Source organism: Piliocolobus tephrosceles, chromosome 2 (assembly GCF_002776525.5).
Source record: "Piliocolobus tephrosceles isolate RC106 chromosome 2, ASM277652v3, whole genome shotgun sequence".
NCBI lineage: Eukaryota > Metazoa > Chordata > Mammalia > Primates > Cercopithecidae > Piliocolobus > Piliocolobus tephrosceles.
The window spans coordinates 7,355,532-7,379,339 of NC_045435.1; the positions used below are offsets into that span (position 1 = coordinate 7,355,532).

The 23,808-nt window shown below is 44.7% G+C and overlaps 1 protein-coding gene across 2 annotated transcripts; it reads right to left on the bottom strand.

The window, feature by feature from the left end:
* Positions 1-382: 382 nt before the first annotated feature.
* Positions 383-20,989, bottom strand: NIT2 (nitrilase family member 2). 2 transcript variants are annotated; one of them, XM_023212091.3, is made up of 10 exons: positions 20,833-20,989; positions 17,394-17,512; positions 16,660-16,780; positions 15,354-15,442; positions 8,687-8,780; positions 8,110-8,184; positions 5,560-5,638; positions 3,459-3,557; positions 1,161-1,216; positions 383-811 (listed from the first exon to the last, which is right to left on the bottom strand). In XM_023212091.3, exons 1-10 carry the CDS (start codon positions 20,987-20,989, stop codon positions 720-722), a joined length of 981 nt encoding a protein of 326 aa, XP_023067859.2. In that variant the 3' UTR covers positions 383-719. The 2 variants fall into 2 exon arrangements, with proteins under 2 accessions (XP_023067859.2, XP_023067853.1); XM_023212085.2 differs by lacking the exon at positions 20,833-20,989 and adding an exon at positions 20,453-20,826.
* Between the last annotated feature and the right edge of the window lie 2,819 nt (positions 20,990-23,808).

Genomic DNA, 23,808 nt, shown 5'->3' on the forward strand with positions numbered 1-23,808 from the left:
AAGAAAAAAGAAAAATAATGGAACTTTCAGACACACAACACTATCAAAAAAATCTTTTGCAGAGATTCATACTAAATTGCCTTCACTAATGGCACCACTGCCATTCTCCCATGGGGCTCTTTGTTGACCCAGTCCTTCCTGCAAGACCAGGGGGGCCTGGGGTTGAATGAGCAGCTCCTTTTTAAGTGTAAAGAGCCCAAAGGCTGGTAAGAGGCGTGGGGCTGCGAACTTCTCTGGCAAACACCAAAGATGTATCACCTTGCGTCCTATAGCTACTCATGAACCAAACATGGAACCTCAAGGTACTGCTTGGAAAAGAATAGCACCAGGTCACGTTTTCTAGATGATGGAGATTCCAACTCCAGCAATGGGATGAGAGGTTCATGACACAAATATATTTACATTAGGTGACTCAGTCACCAGGATACCAAGATCTGATACTTTCACAAACTGCCTGGAGGCAACTTAAGTATGGAAGAAGCTTCAGAACCAGCCCAGCTTTCTGCTCTCTGGTTCCAGGCTGCATCCTTTTTAACGATTTAATGTGGTGTGGAAAATGTCAGCATAATGAGGCTTTCTCATCTCAATAGAGAACCTAGGAAGGACAAGGCTGAATTTCCAAAAAAAAAAAAAAAAACTTCATGAAAGAATTTAATAGGGAGTTGATTATGTTGTAGGATCATATCCTCCTGTTCTGTGACACATTAGAAACATAAACTTTAGGGCTTTTTCATCTCCACAGCATAGAGGTCTGATCGCTTCTGTCTAAAAACGGGGATTTGCTGGCGTATTTCAGCCAGCTTCTTCAGGTCTGCAAAAAACAGGAAAGTACACTATTAATAATTTGCAACTCCTCACTAACCGAGGTGATTTCTTCCCTACACTGTATAAACCACCAGCGTCTTAGTAAGTAGCTTAGTAACATAGGTCTTATCTAGGTGCACAGATGGCCTGGCATCATTTCAAACCAAACCAAGAAAACTCAAGCTGATACACTCCCCAGGGCTTGGCCAGAGAACCAGACCCTAGAATATCCTCAGAGATCAATGAGGAGGGGCATAAAGGAACCCCTACGAATGACAGGGACTTCCCAGCTATGAAGTCTGGCCTCAGAACAATGGGGACATCAGAGACCTAAACCGTATCTGGGAAAATCTTACCTATGTCTGAATACACGATTGCTTCTTCTGTGCCAGCTTTGGCTAGGACCTCCCCCCTGAAAAAGATGCAGAAGAGAATGAGTGGATTCACTGATGTTTGGTGATATTCAAGGTCTGTTTTTTCCTCCCAAGCTCACAGGCCAAAGGGAAAAGTATGAGATTGAAAACAAGAAGGTAGTGGTACAGATTTCTGTCCTATCATTTAGGTAACTCGGTGACCTTATGGCAAGGTATTTTAGATCTCCATTTCCTAATCTATAAAGTGGAAATAAGCTCTGTGAGGGCTTGGTGATAAAATTGTGGATCATGTTTCATAAATTGCAAACCACTAGAAGATGGTGGTTATCTGATGATTATAAAGATCTGGGAACAGAGCTACCTACAACCAACAGGAAGCTCCATCTCATGCCCTCATGAGTGCATTTCAGTGGACCCCTTTACAAGAGCAGTCCAGACCTGTCTTCATACCTGCCTGGGCTGCTACCCTATGTGAGAGTGATGAAGCTGGGCCTAGGCAGGGCCCCAGATCTGCTGGGGTCTGTGCCCTGGTGGCTGTGATGCCTGAACCCCTGTGTTAATGGGCTTCAGTTTCAGATTTGAGGGAAAAGAGTTCAACCTCTGAAGACTGGGTAGAAGTGGTGTGGGGGATGGAGGGTAACCTCCCACTGGCAGGTGCCCTGCACTAGGGAACAGCCACACTCCTTCATAAATCCAGGGTAAGGCTGAGCTGTAAAACTATCTCCAGGAAGGGTGCGGTGGCTCATGCCTATAATCCCAGCACTTTGGGAGGCTAAGGTGGGTGGATCGCTTGAGGTCAGGAGTTCGAGACCAGCCTGGCCAACAAAGCAAGACCCCCCCCCATCAGTACTAAAAATACAAAAATTAGCTGGGCATGGTGGTGTGCACCTGTAATCTCAGCTACTCGGAGGCTGAGGCAGGAGAATGGCTCGAACCCGGGAGGCAGAGGTTGCAGCAGTGAGCTGAGATCGCACCACTGCACTCCAGCCTGGGCGACAGAGTGAAACTCCATCTCAAAAAAAAAAAAAAAGAAAAGAAAAGAAACTGGCTCCACTGCTTAGTCTCTTGGCCCAGAGCAAGGGTTCAAACCCTTATCTAGAGAAATGAAGCTTCTCCAGAATAATCTGACGTAACAACTGATTCTGTTTACCAGATAGCCACAAACAGACTTTTGGCACAAATGAGCTACAAGCACCACCATTTATGATACGTAACTGAATTATTTTCTGATTTTTCTCCATTTGCCCTGGCCTTCAAAGATCTCTGGACAGTGGAATTTGATGCAAGTTCAAGAAAATTTTCAAGGCAACTTAAGTCCTTCAGTGTCCCTCCTCAAGCTTAATGTGCAGGAGACCAACCGGAATCTCACACAAGTCATACCTTCCAAGGCCTCCCCACCACACACATTGAGCTTAGCCCTACCTATAAAGGCAGAAGAGAGAAGCCCTCAGAAACCCCACAGCAATATTTAACTCTTCTCAGTCTTGTTACTGGTACACTCATCCTGAAATGTAGACATACATACCAGTGTGTGTGTGTGCTTTCGTACGGAGAACTGGTGTGGGACACATCCAAGTTCTGAAGGCAGATGTCCTGGATTCAAACACTATTTCTAGCCACTTCATCTCTGTAATTCTACCATCTATAAACTGGGCTTGATAAGAACAAGTTCCCGAGAGTTCAAGTTGAGACCATGTGTGTGAAAGTACGATGTAAACTGTACAAATGCAGACCGTAAGGAATGCACATGAGCGTATGTCTGTACTTGTGTCTGGGCAGGCTTATGTGCTGGCTCCACTGAGTAATAAAATGCTTCTCCCTTTTGTAGGGGAGAGGGTCATAGTTTCACTTACTGAACCCATCCTTACTGCTCCTCTGGTCATTATACTGGGAGCAAAGTCCTCACCCTATAACTCATTCCTACCCTGGGACTAGCCAGCCAACTTAAATTTTAACCAAAAATGTCAGTCTCTTACTACAACCTGCCTGTCACTGCTGCCTTGTTTCCCCATGGGATCCAAGTACGACTGACAATGGAGGTCACCAGAAGCTCAGAAGAGGGCTAAGGCCAAGTGCTTGATCATGAGAGCAGGGTGATTTCTTTCCACACGGTTTTCAAGTGGAAGCTCCTCTCACAGAGACAGACGGAACGCTGGCAGGATATGCGGGGAAATGGGAGTGAGAGGTGGGCGCCTGGCTGCTCAGGAACCGGAAAACCCATCTGCCAACGAGCCGCCTCTGAAGCTCCGACTGAGCCGATTCTCACTTAGCCTCACTCACCAAGGGTTCACCACGGTGCTGTGTCCCCAGGCAACGTAGGAGGCTTTGTCATCCCGGGCGGGAGAGGCTGTGGCCACATACACCTGATTATCAACAGCCCTGTAGTCAGCAGACAGGGAAGAGGTAAATCACACATTATAAATCTGACATTTTTCTAACCCAAGTAGATAGATCCTTCTTTTAAAAAATAGGACAGTTCAGGCTAACTCAGATGCAGAAGGAAGCCAGAGCCATGGAACCTTCTCTTTCAAAAGTTACCTTACTGCATAAGCCAGTGGTTCTCAACAAGGAGCAATGTTGTCCACCCAATTTGACAATGTCTGGAGATCTTCCTGACGGTCGTGACTAAGGAGATGCTACTGACATCGAGTAGGTAGAGACCAGGGATGCTGCAAACGTCCTACCGTGCACAGGATAGCCCCCAAAGAATTACACACCTAAATGTCAACAGTGCCGCTGCCGAGATACCCGCCGTAAGCTAACATAACAGAAGAGCTTCTCTGGTTAAAGCAAGTCAAGGTGGCTGGAGAGAACGGGAGTGGCCTCATGAGAGCAATACACCTTGCAGGCCGCGTGGTGCTTCCGTGCCCGTGGTGGCAGTCCCACCACCTCAAATAGAACAAAAATGGCAGCTCGCAGTCCAGGTACATCAAACCAGCTCACCCGGGAGCCCTCTAGACTTCATGGACCCATGTTGGGTCATCTCAGTATCCCAGAAACTTTTCTTTCTTTTGACAAAACTGTACCTTCATTAATACTCATGGCATCTTATACCCCTACCCCCATCTTCCACCATGCAACCAGCTAAAACCTCTTTCCTTTCCATTAAAAATTACCACCATCTCTAGAAGTGAGAATAGCGGCTACCTCTAGGCAGAGGGAAGAGTACTGACTAGAAAGGGGCAGAAAAGGGAGCATCCTCGGGGGCTGGAAATGTTCTGTATGTTCATCTTGGTGGCAGGTGAACACACAAAACTTTACCAACCTATCTGCTTAAAATGAGTACACTTTTTTGTATTACTTCAACTTTTAAAACTTCTAAAGAAAACCATCATCTCTGACCACCATTTCATGGGCTGTAGAGCACTTTACAGACAGACACACTCACACACACAGTCACACTCATTTTCCCTTCCATCTGACGTCCACCTATGCTATTTGCCCTTTACCACCTCTCAGCCTTAGAAGACTAAGGAAAGGCACCTGTGACCTGCCAAAGATGCTTGTGCAAAGCCCTAGAGTCACAGGTTAGAAGAACAGGAGCTTCTAGTGAGTCTCTTGGCACAGTACCGTCAGGACTAGTAGGACGGTGTGAAGGAGGGGGTAGGATAAGCATCCTGATCTGAATGGCATAGAATCAGCTGGGTACAGACCACAGATCTCTCCCTAGGTCAAGCTAAACTAATCCCTGCCTTTTCACTGGCTTCTGGGGCTCTGAAGACATAAGCTCCGTGGGTCTCAATGTCTCTGTAAAAGTTGCTGGAACTGACTTAAGAGGGAACAATCACATCTAATCACAGAAAAATGAAATCACTACCCATCTAACACACTGAATATTGAAATGCCAAAACCACAGTTTCGGCAGGGCTTAGGGCTCATGCCTGTAATCTCAGCACTTTGAGAGGCTGAGGCGGGAAGATCACTTGAGGCCAGGAGACTGAGACCAGCTTGGTCAACAGAGTGAGGCTCTATCTCTACAAAAAATAAAAAATTAGCGAGGCATGGTGGCACATGCTTGTAGTCCCAGCTACTCAGGAGGCTGAGGCAGGAGGATCTCTGGAGCCCAGGATTTCAAGGCTGTAATGAGCTATGATTATACCACTGCACTCCAGCCTGGGCAACGGTAAGACCCCATCTCTTAAAAAAACAAAAAAGTACAGTTTCCAAAATCCATGAGGTTGGTACTGTGGCTTCTGAGGAGAAAGTGCGCAGCAGTAGAAGTCCTCCTTACAGCTTCATCCTTCCCAACTGCATTTGGATACAAGGGCATCCTGAGTCACGGGCAGAATCCACATCAAGAAGGCTGGTACCTCCACCCAACCGGAAATCTTTCCACAAAGAGGACATACCGAGAGGCTTGAATATATGGTTCCTTTCTTACCGGCTTCGCTGAAGCAACTCCCAGTGGGCTGGTCCAGTGGTCAGATTAAAAGCTCCTGGATATACCAACAGCTGGCAGCCTTTCGGAGAGAAAAGCCAAAGAACAGTGGATGCAGTGAGCACCCAGCACCACCAGTCCTCCCCACTCTTCCTTAGCTAGCAGGGACTGAACTCAAACTTTCCCAAACACAAAAAGATGTCAGCCAAGTCAGACAGTGCCAGCAGCAATTAAGTTTAATACCAACATGTAAGTCACACACATATGGACATACAAGAAAAGTGGTATTGATGACCAAAATCACATGTGACGTTGAGACAGAAATAATACAGGATGGTTGCAAGAGAAGAGACCATTCTAGGCAGCAGTTTCATATGACCAGCAAAAAGAAACTGTTGACATAGCTGTATAAGCTAGAGGCTAAGACCCTGAGAAACCAGGGCTAAGACCCAGTGGACTCAATATGTGCTGCATTTGACCTAGGTTTCACCTAGGACCTCATTATCCTCATTATAAGCTCATTAACACACTAAATCACACACCCACCAGTGCCATGATAGTTTCTGGAACACCCGTATTTGGTGAAAAAATGAGTGGCACCACAATTCCAAAAAATCTCCACCTTTTTCTAGGAAGCTTCATGAATATTTCACCCCTTGGTAAAGAAACCCATAAAGGTGGCGGGTGCAGTGGCCCACGCCTGTAATCCCAGCGCTTTGGGAGGCTGAGGCAGGTAAATCACCTGAGGTCAGCAGTTCAAGACCAGCCTGGCCAACATGATGAAAATACAAAAATACTAAAAATACTGTACTAAAAATACAAAACACTAGCCCGGCGTGGTGGCGAGCACCTGTAATCCCAGCTACTGGGGAGGTTGAGGCAGGAGATTGCTTGAATCTGTGAAGCAGAAGTTGTAGCGAGCCAAGAGCGCACCACTGCACTCCAGCCCGGGCAAAAGGTTGAGACTCTCAAAAAAAAAAAAAGGGGGGGGAACCCATAAATGTAGACGGCCCAAACCTCCTTGTGCACGACTCTCTTGAGTACACACACACTCCCTTTCTTGAGTGTGTGCTTTTCACTTTGCAGTAAATCTCCATACTTTCACTATTTTCTGACTCATCCTTGAATTCCTTCTTGCAATAATGTCAACAGCATGGACATGGCTGGGGTCAAGGTCCCACTGGTGTTTGGGGGCCTCCACTAGCCCACCAGCATCAACTTCACTTAAAAAAAAAAGTACAGAAAGCCTGGGCAACATAGAGAGACCCCATCTCTACAAAAAATTTAAAAATTAGCCAGGTGTGGTGGCATGTGCCTGGAGTCCCAGCTACTTGGGAGGCTGAGGTGGGAGGATCACTTCAGCCAAGGAGACCAAGGCTTCAGTGAGCCAGGATCACGCCTGCACTCTAGCCTGGATGGCAGTGAGACCCTGCCTCAAAACAAACAAAAATAAGGTAGAGAACTGTCATTCACATTTCTCTCAGCTCTGGCTGGGCGCAGTGGCTCATGCCTGTAATCCCAGCACTCTGGGAGGCCGAGGCGGGTATACACCTGAAGTCAGGAGTTCGAGACCAGTCTGGCCTCGAAATTATGGCCAGGTGGGTGCATCCCCTGGGAGGCGGAGGTTGCAGTGAGTCGAGATCACACCATTGTACTCCAGCCTGGGCGACAAGAGCTAAACTCTGTCTCCAAAAAAAAAAAAAACAAAAACAAAACAGAAACAAAAAAACAAATTTCTCTCAGCTCCATATGTCAGCTCCACATGGCCAATGACCACTTTCTGTAATTCTTTTCAACTGAAATTAGGGGCAGGGCAGTTGCCCTAATGCTTATTGATATATGGCTCAACAGAGACTACCGACCCCAGAGCCCATGCACCTCCACCTTCTGAGCAGGCAGTCAAACCATTTCCACCCGCTTCACTTGGTTAAGTGACAGTCTGTTTGGAAGTAGCTTCAAGCAGTCTAGTATTACGGATGCTGATATTTGTTGAGTACCACACGAGGGGCTTTATAGGTTCTCTCTTCTTAATCCTCATATCATTCCTATAACTAAACTGAGAACCACACTGCTCTAGAGGTTAAATCATTTAAGCAAAGCACTATGCCAATTAAAGGGAAGAGTTGGAACTAGAACCCACATCTTTTGAACTGGCTCTTCCCAGATACTGGCACATTTCTCCTCGTCTGGACCAAAATATCGCAGACTGTATTTCCACTCTGCCCAGTGTCTGGGGTACTGAGTGGTGAAATCCACTTCATTTCTACTGGGCTGCCAGTGACTCTCCGAACACAGTAACGAGAAGGACTCAAGGGTAGACCAGACCTTTATGAGCATAGCTCCTACCTTACATGATGTGTTTAATTACAATCCCTGAAAAACCCTGTTATCCACATGCAGCAAAAGTCTGGGAAGCCTCATGGGGGTGAAAGGGCTGGTGATGGAGAGATTAAAGAGCCCTCTCCCAGCTTTTATTGACGAAGGATCCCACATAGACCAGACTAGAACCAAGCCTCCAAGCACCCACGTAACACAGCTGTTGCACTGCCTCACCTCTCTGTGCGTAGATTTGTGCAAGCTCTGCAAACCGCATGTCGTAGCAGATGCCCAGACCCACTCTGCAGTAAGCTGTTTCCAAACAGAAAATGCACACGTTAAAAGTTAACTCCCTACAGCATGGTGTGGCAGAGCAACTCCTCCGTGACTTAATGATCACAAAACACTGACAGGGATAAATTAACACAGGACCTGAGGGCAGAGACAATGTACGAGCTCATTCCTACTTGGACTTCATCTCATAAAGACATCATTTACATCAGCAGAGTGAAGATGAGAAATGCATTCTAACTGAATGCTTATTATCTAGATGGGAGGTACTCAACCATGGCCTAATAGGTATACTCTGGAAGCCATAACAGGAGGCTACAATCAAATCAAAGGGCAAAATCGTGTCAAATCTTTAGTTCTCAAATAAGCCCGAACTTTCTAGATCTGTGATAATTCTCTGCCTTTCTCACTTATGGTCTTTCAGTTAGGTTATGTGAAGAAATTGGAGAGAGACAAAAAAGAAATAAATACCTGATTGTCTTCTACTGAGATTGCTAAAGAGGCAAACTTATCTGGTACATACGAGTATCAAATGTGGAGAAACTATCACCCGCACTCAACGTTTCAGATTCTTGAAATGTAATTTTTCCAGGAACATCAATGTCAAACAGATGGATCTGCATCACAAATAATGGATTTGATTACCTCTTTTCCAGCATGTAAAATGGAATGGCAGTAATGACAATGTCTTTCCCTGGGCGGATATAGAAGGTGCTCTAAGATCAACTATGCAAAGAGTACCCCCAAACTGCTCATAATCCACCCCACAAGCTGCCTGACACCTTATCAAAATGACTTCTACCACAGGGAACTGGAAAAATGATGCTGCACCTTTTATAACCCCTATTTTATACGTGGTATGCAAATCAACCTCTAGGTTTCTCATGGCAGGTAACTAATGTGTTGCTTTTTAAAAATATAAATGCTAGGCCAGGCGCGGTGGCTCAAGCCTGTAATCCCAGCACTTTGGGAGGCCGAGACGGGCGGATCACAAGGTAAGGAGATCAAGACCATCCTGGCTAACACAGTGAAACCCCGTCTCTACTAAAAATACAAAAAATTAGCCGGGCGCAGTGGCAGACGCCTCTAGTCCCAGCTACTCAGGAGGCTGAGGCAGGAGAATGGTGTGAACCCGGGAGGCGGAGCTTGCAGTGAGCCGAGATTGCGCCACTGCACTCCAGCCTGGGTGACAGAGCGAGACTCCGTCTCAAAAGAAAAGAAAAAAAAAAAAAAAATATATATATATATATATATATATATATAAATGCTAAATAAAGACTTCTCAGAGTCAGGCTGGACTTGGTGGCTCACGCCTGTAATCCCAGCACTTTGGGAGGCCAAGGTGGGTGGATCACCTGAGGTCAGGGGTTTGAGACCAGCCTGGCCAATGTGGTGAAACCTTGTCTCTACTAAAAATAGAAGAAAAGTTAGCCAGGGGTGATTGTGCACACCCATAGTCCCAGCTACTCAGGAGGCTGAGGCAGGAGAATTGCTCAAACCTGGGAGGTGGAGGTTGCAGTGAGCCGAGATTGCGCCATTGCACTCCAGCCTGGGTGACAGAGCAAGACTCTGTCTCAAAAAAAAAAAAAAAAAAAAAAAGACTTATCAGAATCAAACTGACAAATTGACAGGAGAGGTGGAAAGTGGGTGGGCATTTAAAAATAGGTAAAAATTCTGCAAACCAAATTCAGCAAAAGAATAATGCATCACTTCCAAATTGGATTTATTCAAAGAAAACAAATGCTGTTTAAGATTAGAAAATCAATCGATTTTACTAAAGTAACAAAGAAGAAAAAATCACATGATCATCTCAAAAGATGTATGAGCATTTGGTAGACTTCTACAGCCATTCCTGATTTAAAAAACAAAACAGAGGCCAGGCACAGTGGCTCACGCCTGTAATCCCAGCACTTTGGGAGGCCGAGACGGGCGGATCACGAGGTCAGGAGATCGAGACCATCCTGGCTAACATGGTGAAACCCCATCTCTACTAAAAATACAAAAATTAGCCGGGTGTGGTGGCGGGCGCCTGTAGTCCCAGCTACTTGAAAGACTGAGGCAGGAGAATGGCATGAACCCAGGAGGCAGAGCTTGCAGTGAGCCAAGATCGTGCCACTGCACTCCAGCCTGGGCGGCAGAGCTAGACTCCGTCTCAAAAAAGAAAGAAAAACTTCTAGGAAGGGAACTTTATTAATCTGATAAAGACTATCTGCAAAATACCTAAACAAACATCATACTTGATGATGACATACTAAAAACTCTCCCACTGAGATTGGGAACAAGACAAGGACACCTGCTTGATACAGGTACCAGAGAGCCTAAACAGAGCAAGAAAGAAAAGAAAAGTAAAAACTGTAACAACTGAAAAGAAAAAATGAAATCTGTCATTATTCTCAGATGATATAATTATGTACCTAGAAATTTTAAAAAATCTACAGATAAATTGTTAGAATTAATGAGTGAGTTTAGCAAGGTTGCTATAAGTTTTTTTCATTAAAAAAAAATTTTTTTTTGAGACAGAGTCATGCTCTGGCACCCAGGCTGGAGTGCAGTGGTGTGATGTTGGCTCACTGCAGGCTTGATCCCCCAGGCTCAAGCAATCCTCCCACCTCAGCCTCCTGAGTAGCTGGGACTACAGGCATACACCACCCCCACCCCAGCTAATTTCTTTTGTATTTTTTGTAGAGAAGGGGTTTTGCCATGTTACCCAGGCTGGTCTCCAACTCCTGAACTCAAGCAATCTGCCTGCCTCTACCTCGCAAAGTTCTGGGATTACAGCCAGGAGCCACCATGCCTCACCACAAAGTCAATATTTTAAAAACTTGCTCTACTTCTATATATTAGCAAGAAACAGAAAATGGGCCGGGCGTGGTGGCTCATGCCTGTAATCCCAGCACTTTGGGAGGCCAGGGCAGGCAGATCACCTGAGGTCAGGAGTTCAAGACCAGCCTGGACAACATGGTGAAACCCTGTCTCTACTAAAAGTACAAAAATTTTCCAGACATGGTGGTGTGTGCCTATAATCCCAGCCACTTGGGAAGCTGAAAGAAGAGAACGGCTTGAACCAGGGAGGTGGAGGTTGCAGTGAGCCGAGATCACACCACTGTACTCCAGCCTAAGGGACAGAGCAAGACTCCATCTCAAAAAAACAAAACAACAACAAAAAAACAGAAAATGAAAAAGCATCTAAAAACACCAATGAGGAATAAATCTCAGAAATGTTATACAAAATTAAACCCAAAACACTATAAAAAGAAATTGAGAGAAAGTAAAGAAAGCGTAATAAATGTCAGGATATATACCACATTCATGGGATGGAAAACTTAATACTAAAAAGATATACTTCAAAGAGTTGGGTTAATAGCCCAGTGCTGGCTGTCCTTCCAGCAGGTGCACAGTAGCTCCTCTCAGACCAGCTCTCTTGTAGTTAACTATGAACTCTGGACAAAATAAAAGGCACGACTACTTAAAGCACTGAAGAACGACCAAAACGAAGCAGGCAAAACCTGAAGAGAAGAACACAAACATGTGGAAGCAGGGAAGAGCCCTGGGTGAACTTCCCGGTTCTATTTACCGCCGTTACCCTGAAGCAAGGTCTTAGCTGCTGTGATAAGTGGTGGTGAAAATTACCCATAATCACACTGGCTTGAAGAACCAGAGCTGGAAACCAAGGGGGGAAATCCTGAAATGGAGAAAGCAAAGAGTCGAGAGCCCTAAATTCTACATATAAAATCTTTCTAAATCTCTGGCTGATCAATGAGTTAAACAGAAGTGGGGCAGAACAACCAGATAGAACAGAGCAGCTAAAGTTGCTGCCCACGTTACGAAGAAGATACAAGTTTGGTGTTTGAATGCGACCAAGTTAACCATCAGTTAAAACAAAATATTCAACACTTTTTGGAAGACTATAATAGAATCTGGAATCTCTACAACATATAATCCACTATACAATCTTAAATTAGTAGATACTCAAAGAAACAGAAGTGTGACTCAGACTGCAAAGAAAGGCAATCAAATGAACACAGATCCTGCTATGACCCAGATGTTACATTTTTGTTGTTGTTGTTTGTTTAGACATGAGTTCATTTACATCAAAGGCCTTTTAAAGGCCTAAGAGTCTCATTCTGTGGCACACAGAAAGTCTGATAATTATCAGACTTTAAAGCAGCTATAGAAACTGACTAAGCTCAAGAGTGTAAAGAAAAATATGCTTTTAATGAACCAACAGAAAATATAGAGTACTAAAAACTATAAAAAAGAAACTAAAGGGTATTTCAGAACTGAAAATCTTTTTTTTTTTTTTTTTTGAGACGGAGTCTTGCTCTGTCGCCCGAGCTGGAGTGCAGTGGCCTGATCTCAGCTCACTGCAAGCTCCGCCTCCCGGGTTTACGCCATTCTCCTGCCTCAGCCTCCGGAGTAGCTGGGACTATAGGCGCCCGCCACCACGCCCGGCTAGTTTTTTGTATTTTTAGTAGAGACGGGGTTTCAGTGTGTTAGCCAGGATGGTCTCGATCTCCTGACCTCGTGATCCGCCCGTCTCGGCCTCCCAAAGTGCTGGGATTACAGGCTTGAGCCACCGCGCCCGGCCAGAACTGAAAATCTTAATATCTGAATTTTTTTAAATGTCACTGGGTTGGCTTACAGAAAATTGAACAAGACAGAAGAAATAGTGAAAAAGTCTGAAAGATCAACAGAAATTAATCTGTAGAAGAGAAGGAAAAAGTATTGGAAAAACAAAAACAGAAAAACAGAGCCTGGTGACCTGAAAAAATATTTAAAAATATAATGTACATATACTGGAGCTCCATAAGAAAAAGGAACAGAAAAATATTTAACAAAATAGTGTCAAAAAAACTTCCCAAACACAGTGAAAGATTTAAGTTTACAGTTTCAAGAAGTACCAAGGAAGACAAAGACAAAGGAAACCACATCTAGGCAGAGCAGAGTGAAAATACTAAGAACTAAAGATTATGAAAACATCTTGAAAGAAGAAAGAGAAAAACAACAAATTATATCCCAGGGAATAATACAAATTACTACCCACTTCTCATCAGGGAAGGAAAAAAAAAAAAAAAAGACTAGATAACAACTACTAGTGGAAAAAAAAAGAAAACTGTCAATCCAAAGTTTTATTCCAGCAAAAATATCTTTCAAGAATGAAAACAATGTAAAGACATATTCGTAAAGAAAAACGAACAGAATTCCTAGCTAACAGACCCTCAGTACAAAAATTCTAAACGAGGGCCTTTGGTCTGAAGGATATACCAGATAGAAGAAGGATCTTCAGGAAGGAAAGAAAAACACTCAGAAATGATAAATATTTGGATAAGCATCAAGATTGTTTTCTTCTTAATTTCTTTAAAATACATATGACTATTTAAATCAAGTATTACTGTTTTGTTGGATTTATAACATACATATATGGACTACAAATGACAACTATAGCATAAAGAATAAGGGCAGGGGCAGTGGGGTAGAAAAATGGACTTATACCATTATAAGGTTCTTAAATTTCACATAAAGTGATATCATATGAACTCTTAAGTAGCCTATGAAAAGTTAAGGATGCATATTATAATTCCCAGGGCAACAACTGGAAGAAAAAAAAAAAAAAAGCAAAGAGGTATAACTAAAAAAATAAATTAAAACAGAACTCTAAAAAATATTCAATTAATCCAAAATAATACAGAAAAGATGAACAGAGGGAAAAAAAGTAAAATGTCTGTATCCCTAAATTCAATCATATCAATAAGTGCATTAAATATAAATGGACTAACCAATTAAAAGACACAGATTGTCAGAATAAAGAAAAAATTAAGATATAATTATATGCTGTTGACAAGAGATCTACTTAAAATATGAAAACACATATAGCTTGAGAACAAAGAACTGGAAAAACCACGTACTAGCAAACAGTAGGCATAAGAAGCCTGGAGTGGTTACAGTGATAGCAGAGATAAAGCAGAATTCAAGACAAAAGGTATTACAAGAAAAAAGAGAGAGACATTTCATAATGATAAAAGGGTCAACTCATCAAGAAGACTTAATGATACTAAATGTATATGCATTTTTTTTTTGTTTTTGAGACGGAGTCTTGCTCTGTCTTGCCCAGGCTGGAGTGCGGTGGCATGATCTTGGCTCACTGCAGCCTCTACCTCCCAGGTTCCAGCGATTCTCCTGTCTCAGCTTCCCAAGTAGGTGGGACTATAGCCATGAGCCACCACACTCAGCCAATTTTGTATTTTTTTTTTTTAATCTTTTTTTTTTTTTTGAGACGGAGTCTCGCTCTGTCGCCCAGGCTGGAGTGTAGTGGCTGGATCTCAGCTCACAGCAAGCTCCGCCTCCCAGGTTTACGCCATTCTCCTGCCTCAGCCTCCCGAGTAGCTGGGACTACAGGCGTCTGCTACCACACCCAGCTAATTTTTTGTATTTTTAGCAGAGACAGGGTTTCACCATGCTGGCCAGGCTGGTCTTGAACCCCTGACCCCAGGTGATCCACCCACTTCGACCTCCCAAAGTGCTGGGATTACAGGCATGGGGCACTGCACCTGGCCATGTGTATGCATTTAACACTAAAAAGATGGCAACTCTTCCCAAAGTGTTCTCTATATACTCAATGAAATACTAATAAAAATTACTATAGGTTGGCCGGGCGCGGTGGCTCATGCCTGTAATCCCAGCACTTTGGGAGCCTGAGGCAGGCAGATCACTTTGGGAGTCCAAGGCAGGAGATCAAGACCATTCTGGCTAACATGGTGAAACCACGTCTCTACTAAAAATACAAAAAAGTAGCTGGGTGTGGTAGCAGACACCTGTAGTCCCAGCTACTCAGGAGGCTGAGGCAGGAGAATGATGTGAACTGAGGAGGTGGAGCTTGCAGTGAGCCAAGATTGCGCCACTGCACTCCAGCCTGGGCGACAGAGCGAGACTCCGTCTAAAAATAAAACCAAAAAAACAACAAAAAAATGTACTATAGGTTGTTCCTTTGCAGAAATTGACAGGTTGTGTCTAAAATTTATATAAAAATGCAAATGGCCAAGAATAACCACCTGTGCCAATCAGCTAAAACCCTAATACATGTATGATAAAATGAGAGGGACTAGGGGACTTCATAGCACATTCTTTTGTTTTTTCCACACATTGTTGCTGGCTTAAAGATAACAAATGATTATGCCACACTTCCTACTTACCTTTCTGTACTTTGCTAGTAAAGTTCCATCAGGCCCAAACACAGCACAGGTGTTATATAATTTCCCAGCATCCTCTTCAGGGATAGAGCCTTTCATTGAGAGAAGAAATGTAACATAAGAAAAAGAATAGAACAATTCTTTTGTGAGAAAGGGATAAAAGCCTGATAACTTGGGTCCAAAAATAAAGAACTCATCTTTTACGGTTTATTTATTAATTTTGTTTTTAGAATAAGGCAACACCTCATTCTATGGGTTAAGTATTCCCTTATATGGGTTATTTAATCCCTTCTATGGGTTATTTAATCATGGTGTTTAAATAAGTATTCCCTCCTATGGGTTATTTAATCATGGTGTTTTGTTTTTTTTTTTTTTTTGTCCTTCTTGAATATGATCTTTCAGAGATAAACTGCAGAGTGTAGACGGGATATGATTAGGTTAGATGCCAAAGACAGGCTTAAAAAATAACCAGACTGTTCCTGAAATTCAGCCATGTTCTTGAGCAACACTTAATCTCTAACATTAGGGCGAAATGAATAATTTCCCATTGCTTAACTTGAGTTCACCAGGTCCTGCAACAAAACTGTATCCCAAAAGATGAGAATGTAAAGTCAGAAGCCTCTCCATCACTGAATGCAGTTTCATCTCCAGGCTTCTTGCTTTGCCTTCATTTCTAATTCTTAATATATCATCGTACAGAAAACATTTTATTTGCTATATTTATAGAACTTTTTCTATGCTTATTTTTTTATTTAAGCAAACAAAACCTTTAAACATTTATTCCAAAACCACAAAAATAAAGTTACCTTTATGTATGTGGCCTCTATGGAAAAAAATTTTTTTCTCAATCCTCTATTAGTATAATAAAAAACATGCCTGGCATGATGGCTCACACCTGTAATCCCAGCACTTTGGAAGGCCAAGGTGGGCAGACCGCTTGAGCCTAAGAGTTCAAAACCAGCCTGGGCAACATGGTGAAACCCCATCTTTACAAAAAAATACAAAAATCAGCCAGGTATGGTGGCACACACCTGCAGTCCCAGCTACTCAGGAGGCTAAGAGGTGGGAGAATCACTTGAGCCTGTTAGGGTGAGGCTGCAGTGAGCCATGATCACACCACTGCACTCCAGCATTGGTGACAAAGCAGGACCTCACCTCAAAAAAAAAAAAATAAAGAAGAAGAAACTCTCTGCTTCAGCGTCCCAAGCTGAAGCTTCCCAAGTAGGGAATACAGGTGCATGCCACCACACCTGGCTCGTTCAGATGTTTTTAATGTTCAGGCCATTATACCTTGTGGGTATGAAGTTACCTCCAATGAGATATATGCTGCATTCCTTTGCTACTTCAGAAAGCTTCTGTGTGGATTCACCAGGAATTTTCTCTGCATATTCAGGAAAATATTTCGTTCCATATGGAGAATTAAAGCATTCCTAGAAAAATATTGGCAGAGAAAAAAAAAAAAGATCAAAACACCCATCCATTTTAAAGTTCTGCTGTAAGAGGCCATAGCTGCTGCTTCTCGCTCTGCTTTCAGTCGAAGGGTTAAAACACAGCTAATAAGAAAAACACTGACATCTCAAGGGTAAACAGCCTGTAGTCACAGGCAAGACTACAAAGCTAGCCTAGTGGGTTAGAAGAGACAAGTCACATGGGCTCTCCCAGAGTTCATTTAAAAAAAAAAAATGTTGGAGGCTCAGTGCTAAAACCAACATGTTCTGGTCCTATAAAGACTTAATTATATAAGTAATAAAGTGTCCAAGCACTGAGTATTTCAGTTTTCCCTATGTCCCTTAATATACTAGGATTTTGGCTTCTTCATCTGAACAAAGAGGAAGATCCAAAAGCTAAAGACCTATGACCATGTTGGCACATCCTACCTTACAAAGATCCTTGCTAAGGTCATCCTCCAGTCAAACACAAAACAATCTATGGGCTCCAAGGGACACTGCTGGACCCCAGGATACAAGAGGACAACCAGAGCTAGCAAACACTGTTCTGCTGGGTCTACAGGGCCCAGAACAGGATGGCTGCCCCCATACTGACCGGCAAAGAAACTATTTTGGCTCCTTGCATTGCTGCCTCCCGGATAAAGCTACAAGCTCGAGTGACGTTATCTGATTTGACGGAAGAAATTTGAAGCTGGATGAGGGCCATGCGGAAAGCTGAGGACAAAGACAAAAGAAAACAGCTGTCAGAGGCTTGAACTGCTGGATTCAGACAGAGCCATGGTTCTCAAATGGAAGGCAATTATGTCCCCTGGGGAACATCTGACAAAGTCTGAAGATACCTTGGATGCCACAACTGATGAGGTATGAGTGGCATCTAAATGAATAAAGACCAAGGATACTGCCAAACTTCCTACAATGCATAGGACAACCCCCTCCAGAACAAAGAATTATTTATCCTGTCCAAAATGTCAATAGTGCTAAAGTCTATCTGGAGATGGAGCAATATGCATGGGCAAAGTCCCATGCCAAGTGCAAGAATCTAGAGTGAACCAGCTTCTTACTATGCAGTGTAGGGAATGAAATGAGAATATGGCTTAAAGTAAAAAGACTGGGTTTTAATATGGTCCTGTCCCTTACTATTTGTTCTTGGACCTCTCGCCTATCTGCAGTCCATATACTGAGCATGTCCCAGCACAGAAAGTGCAATTCCTTGGAAGCTGCTCACGAGCAGCCCAGCTCGTGGGAAGGGAAGATGTCTGTCTCAGTTTCCCCAGTACTGGCTGGGTCACAGCACATTGATCCCGCTGCTGGCAGAGGGAAACCCTGGCAGCCCGTGAGCTGCACACATGCCTACTCACAGGACAGGGGTCCCAGGCACCTGTAACAGTCTGCACTTACCCCATAAACATTCCTGTGTCCAAGAGAACATGACATTAAACAGCAAATAACACCATGAGAGGTTGAGAGAGATACTGCAGAAGGAAAAGCTAACAGCACTTTTCCTTGCTCTCTGAACAAGGTGATTGGGTCCCACAAATGATGTAGCCAGCCCTGACAAGGTCTGTGCTCAGCCCTGGAGCAAGGAGGCTGGCGGCTCTTCCAAGCTTATTCCTTCCTGGAGGTAGTAGCTAGACATCTATTTGCTTTTCTTCTGTTTTTTAGAGTTCCCTTTTAGCTTTTATGAAAATCACTTTCCATTAGCTAATATTTTTAATTTTGAGGCAAGGTCTTGTTCTGTCGCCTAGGCTGGAGTGCAGTGGCACAAACATGGTTCACTGCAGCCTCGACCTCCTGGGTTCAGGCAATCCTCTTGTCTCAGCCTCTTATGTAGCTGGGACCACAGGTATGCACCACCATGCCTGGCTAATTTTTTAATTTTTTTTGTAGAGATAGGATCTCACTTTGTTGCCCAGGCTGGTCTCGAACTCCTGGGCTCAAGCAATCCTCCTGCCTCAGCCTCTCAAACTGCTAGGATTACAAGCATGAGCCACCACGCCTGGCCAAATAATAATTTCTAATATAAAATTTTCTGCTGGGCGTGGTGGCTCACACCTGTAATCCCAGCACTTTGGGAGGCCAAGGCAGGTGGATCACCTGAGGTCAGGAGTTTCAGACCAGCCTGCCCAACATGGTGAAACCTCGTCTCTATTAAAAATACAAAAATTAGCTGGGTGTGGTGGCAGGCACCTGTAATCCCAGCTACTCAGGAGGCTGAGGCAGGAGAATCACTTGAACCTGGGAGGTGGAGGTTGTGGTGAGCCAAGATCACGCCACTGCACTCCAGCCTGGACGACAGAGTTAGACTCAGTCTCTAAAATACCTAACTAACTAACTAACTAACTAAAAAAATAAATAAATTTCCTTGTTCCAGTTACTAGTGTTGTCTCCACGTTCTGCCTGGACCCTGATGGATACATAGTTCCTGCTCACGGTCTAGGGGGACGCCACAGTAAAGGATCCAAAGCACATCATAACCTCTGAAGCTCTGTGAAACTTCAGGAATTATTAGTAATGGCCTGCCCAAACTCCCCACCCCACCTGTGCTCCAGTCTGCAAATCCTACCATTAGAGAGCTATCTCTTCGGGTGTGTCCTGTAACAATGCAAATGTCTCCAGAAGAGGCAACAATGATAAACCTGGCCTCTGATGAAGGCCTGTTTGGCTCAGGGTTAACTAAAAGGAAAATTCAGATGTCCCATTCCTCAATCTATCCTAAATACAGTGAGAAGCACTAAATTTAACCCTGAAGGCAGCCTGCTAAATAGTTACAGAATCTGAAGGGATACAAAGGAAACTAAAACAGGAAATAACAGCTGGGGTTATTCTGGGGCAAACAGGTATTTTGAGCTGGTACCAGAACAGCAGACAAATCCACTAAATGTCTCCCCTCCATTTCCCGGGGTTAAGCCATCCTCCCTCCTCAGCTTCCCAAGTAGCTGGGACTACAGGGGCGTGCCACCACGCCGGGCTAATTTTGTATTTAATTTTAGTACAGACAGGTGTCGCCATGTTGCCCAGGCTGGTCTCCAACTCGGACTCCTGAGCTCAAGCGATCCTCCTGCCTCAGCCTCCCAAAGTGTTACTATTACAGGCGTGAGCCACGTGCCTGGCCATGTCTCTTATTCTGAGGGTGGGAAAGATAAAGCTCGCCATGGTTATGCTGATGGCTTCCTCTCCTACACATCTCACCCACAAGGGCGGGGTCCTCAACTAAGCCTAGGACTGCCTGTCATTCTGCAAATGACCCACTCTACAGACGTAGAAACCCCGCCACTGGGCAGTTCCTCATGCTAAGGACGTGACGCCAGTCACTCCATCTCATCTGTAAAGTGGAGACACAGTGACTTTTAAGGCTGCCCTAATATTCATCATAATCTAACAACGAAGGCCCAACGAAGGGGAGGAAAAAAAAAAAAAGAATAAAATACCGTGAGCGAAGGAACCAACAAGAAAATAAAATTTAAAGCAATGTGCCAGGTCCTTCACACATAAACTTCTGTGAGGTATCATTAACATCATTTTACAGATAAAGAAACGGGGCTTGCAGGGAGAAAGCTGCACAAAGTCACTGAACAAAGTAAGTGACACAGCAAGAAACCAAGTCAAAATCTGGAGCTGGGAAGTGAGGGGGGAAAGGAAGAACCGCCTGGGCACCTTTGTGCAGGGCGGGGCTGGAGGAGGTCACGCAACTTGAAAACACCCAAGGGAGTCGGATCCTACCACCGCGGCCCACACCGTGGAGAAATACACGTCCATCAGCCTCTCTCAAGCAGGACGCGGCGGGGGCCGGCGCGGCCTGGGCGGCCTGGTGCTTTCGGGGCCTCGCCCGCCACCCCGGAAGCCCGGAATCCGGGAGTGCGCCCGGCCGCCCCGCCACGCGATCCCGGACCCACGCGGACGCCCGCATCAGGGAAGGCCGCGCACGGCGGGAACGCGGGGCGAGGGGGCTGAGCCGGCCAAGCCACCGCCGGCGCCGCTCCAAAGCCTCCCCTCCGGCCCGAGCTCGAGCTGCAGCGCGCGGCCGCGCCACTTACTGGCCATGGCTCTCCCGACAAGCACCACCTGCGGCTCGGGCTGAGCGCTGGAGTCCGGGCGGACCTCGGCGACGCTACGGTGGGCGGGGCCCGCGTCAGAGGCCCCGCCCCACCCCGTCTCCCGGCCCCGGCCGCGGGTAGAGGGGTCTGCGGTCATTCCAGTGCGCCTGGAACACCAGGACGGACCAATGAGAAATGGTTAATTACCACAGTCCGGAAAAAGCATGCCTCGAAAGGCAAAGGGCAGAAGGGAACAGCCTAAGTCGAGGTGGTGTGCTGGCGAATGTTTAACAACCGAACTTTTCAGGGACGAAAGCCCTGATTTGTAGCGTTTGCTGATTCTCCGCAAAAGGACTAACTTTTAGCTGGTTGAATCAACTCTGTGGCCAGGGTAACATCGTATGCTAATAGGCTTGAGCTATTTGAACAAGTCGCTGTGACGGGGATGGAATGACCCTGGTTGTCCTCGAATACATTGTCATCTCTTTGCTAATATTCTTTTTTGTTTTGTTTGTTTTAGACAGAGTCTCGCTCTGTCACCCAGTCAGGAGTGCAGTGCAGCAATCTCGGCTCATTGCAGCCTCGACCTCCTGGGCTCCAGCGATCCTCCATCCTCAGCCTCCCAAGTAGCTGGGACTACAGGCACATGCCACCGCGTCTGGCTATTTCTTTTTTTTTTTTTTTTTTTTTTTAAGTGTTTTACTTTTAGTAGTGATGGGGTCTTGCTATGTTGCCCAGGCTGGTCTCAAACTCCTGAGCTCAAGACCCTACTACCTTAGCCTCCCAAAGTGCTGGGATTTATAGGCGTAAGCCTCTGGGATTATGGGCTTGAGCCGCTGAGCCCAGCCTATAGACTCTGATTTTTGCATTTTTATTTATTAGATTGCTTTTAAATTTTCGTGTTTTGTGGTTTTGTGCCTTGTCAAACTTGTGGAACAAAATTCCAAAACTTACCACCTTTTGGAATGCCCCAGAATAGTTTATACTGAAACAGATCCTGGTTTGTAAAAGAACACTATAAAAACATTTTGGGGGCAACTAGGGAGATTTAAATATGAATGAGATATTCGATGCTTTGATGATGAATTATTTTGTGCGCTATATGTTGTGATTGTGCCAATGTCTTTATTCTTAGAAAATGAGGAAGTATTTAGGGATGAACTGTCAGAATGTTTGACTTGAAAATCGTCAGCAAAAAGAAAATACATAAGATAAAGCAGATATGGCAAAATGTTAATTATTAAATTTAGGAGGAGGATACAGCTGTTCATGGTACTAGATTAAAACTTTGTAGAAGTTTAAAATTTTAAGCTTTCATAACAAAAAATTGGGGGGAAATACGTAGCAGTTACGGTCTTTCTGCAGCTTAAGAGACTATCTGGACTTGGCTTTGTAGCAGGAAGACCTTTAAAAACCTTTTAATTTCTGCTATGCTCATTAACCTATGAGGTTTCAGGGTCAACCTTTGGTCACGGACAACCTGTGAAAAAAAAAATTCATCTAGACTTCCAATTTTATTGGCTAAACATTGTATCTAATAGTGGTCCTAAACCTGGCTGGACATGTTATTTGAAGTGCTTGTTCAAAATGCAAATTATTTCAACTTTTTAGAAATGGATTCTTACAATGTTGCCCAGGCTGGTCTCAAACTCCTGGGCTCAAATGATCCCCCCACTTTGGCTTCCCAAAGTGCTGGCCTTATAGGCATGAGCCGTGGCATCCAGGTGGAGATGCCCAGTAGGCAACTGGACCAAAGCCTCAAGCTCAGAAGATGTCTGGGCCGGAAATTGACTTAGGAGTCATCAGCAGTTTTAACTAAGAGGAAGCTCTGAATTTGGATGAGAACACACAAGAGGAGTGTAAAAGGCACATGCAGAAGAAGAAGGGACTGTGGAGCCTGGGAAGGAGCCATTAGAGAAGGACCAGGCTGAGTGCAGTGGCTCACGCCTATAATCCCAGCACTTCGGGAGGCCGAGGCAGGTGGATCACGAGTTCAGGAGTTCGAGAGCAGCCTGATCAGCATGGTGAAACCCCGTCTCTACTAAAAATACAAAGATTAGCTGGGCGTGTTGGCACACGCCTGTAATCCCAGCTACTCAGGAGGCTGAGGCAGCAGAATCACTTGAACATGGGAGGTGGAGGTTGCAGTGAGCCGAGATCGTGCCACTGCACTCCAGCCTGGGCGACAGAGTGAGACGCCATTTCAAAAAAAAAAAGAGAGAGAGAGAGAAGCAGGACCAGGAGAAGGCTATCAAGACCAAAAGCCTAAGGGTACTGTCCCTCTGTCACATGCAGGGAAACTGCTGACTTGGGCACTATGGGTGTTCTGGGCACTAGGGATGTTCCTAGAGAAGGAAAAGCTAAGTGGAAGTGTGTTTTTTAAACCTTTCTTTAGAACTTTCTGGACATAATGGAAAAGCTAGTCACTGGGTTCTGGTTCTGGTTCTGGCTCTGACACTGGGATGTTAATACCTAGGGCAAATCACCTCACCCTCAGGACCTTTTACTCACCTATATATAAAAGGATTTAGAGGTAATGGAAGAAGAATCTGGCTGAAGGGTGAAGTTTGTGCAGCCCTGCCTGCCACCACTCCCCTCACTGTCCCTTCTCTGCAGCACCTCTGCTTTATCTCCATGTTCCCGTTCATCTGACATATGAAAATAGGCCAAAAAACAAAACTACCGGGCCAAATGGATCTTGAAAGCCCAGCTAAAAATCTGATGTGCCTTTTCAGTCTCTATTCTCATTTCTACCCATGTCTCACAGGTTTAATGACCATTTCCAGGCTGTTACTAGTCAGATTTTTATTTTTACTCCAGAGGATCTGTTTCAACATCTCCAGCTGCCGCCATCTCTATTTACATGTGTTAACATCAGTTCAGACTCAACTATGTGAAACTAAATGTATCACCTCCAAGAGCTTCTCCACCCAGCACTTACAGGCACCACAATTTATGCCCAGTTTTCTAATTCTC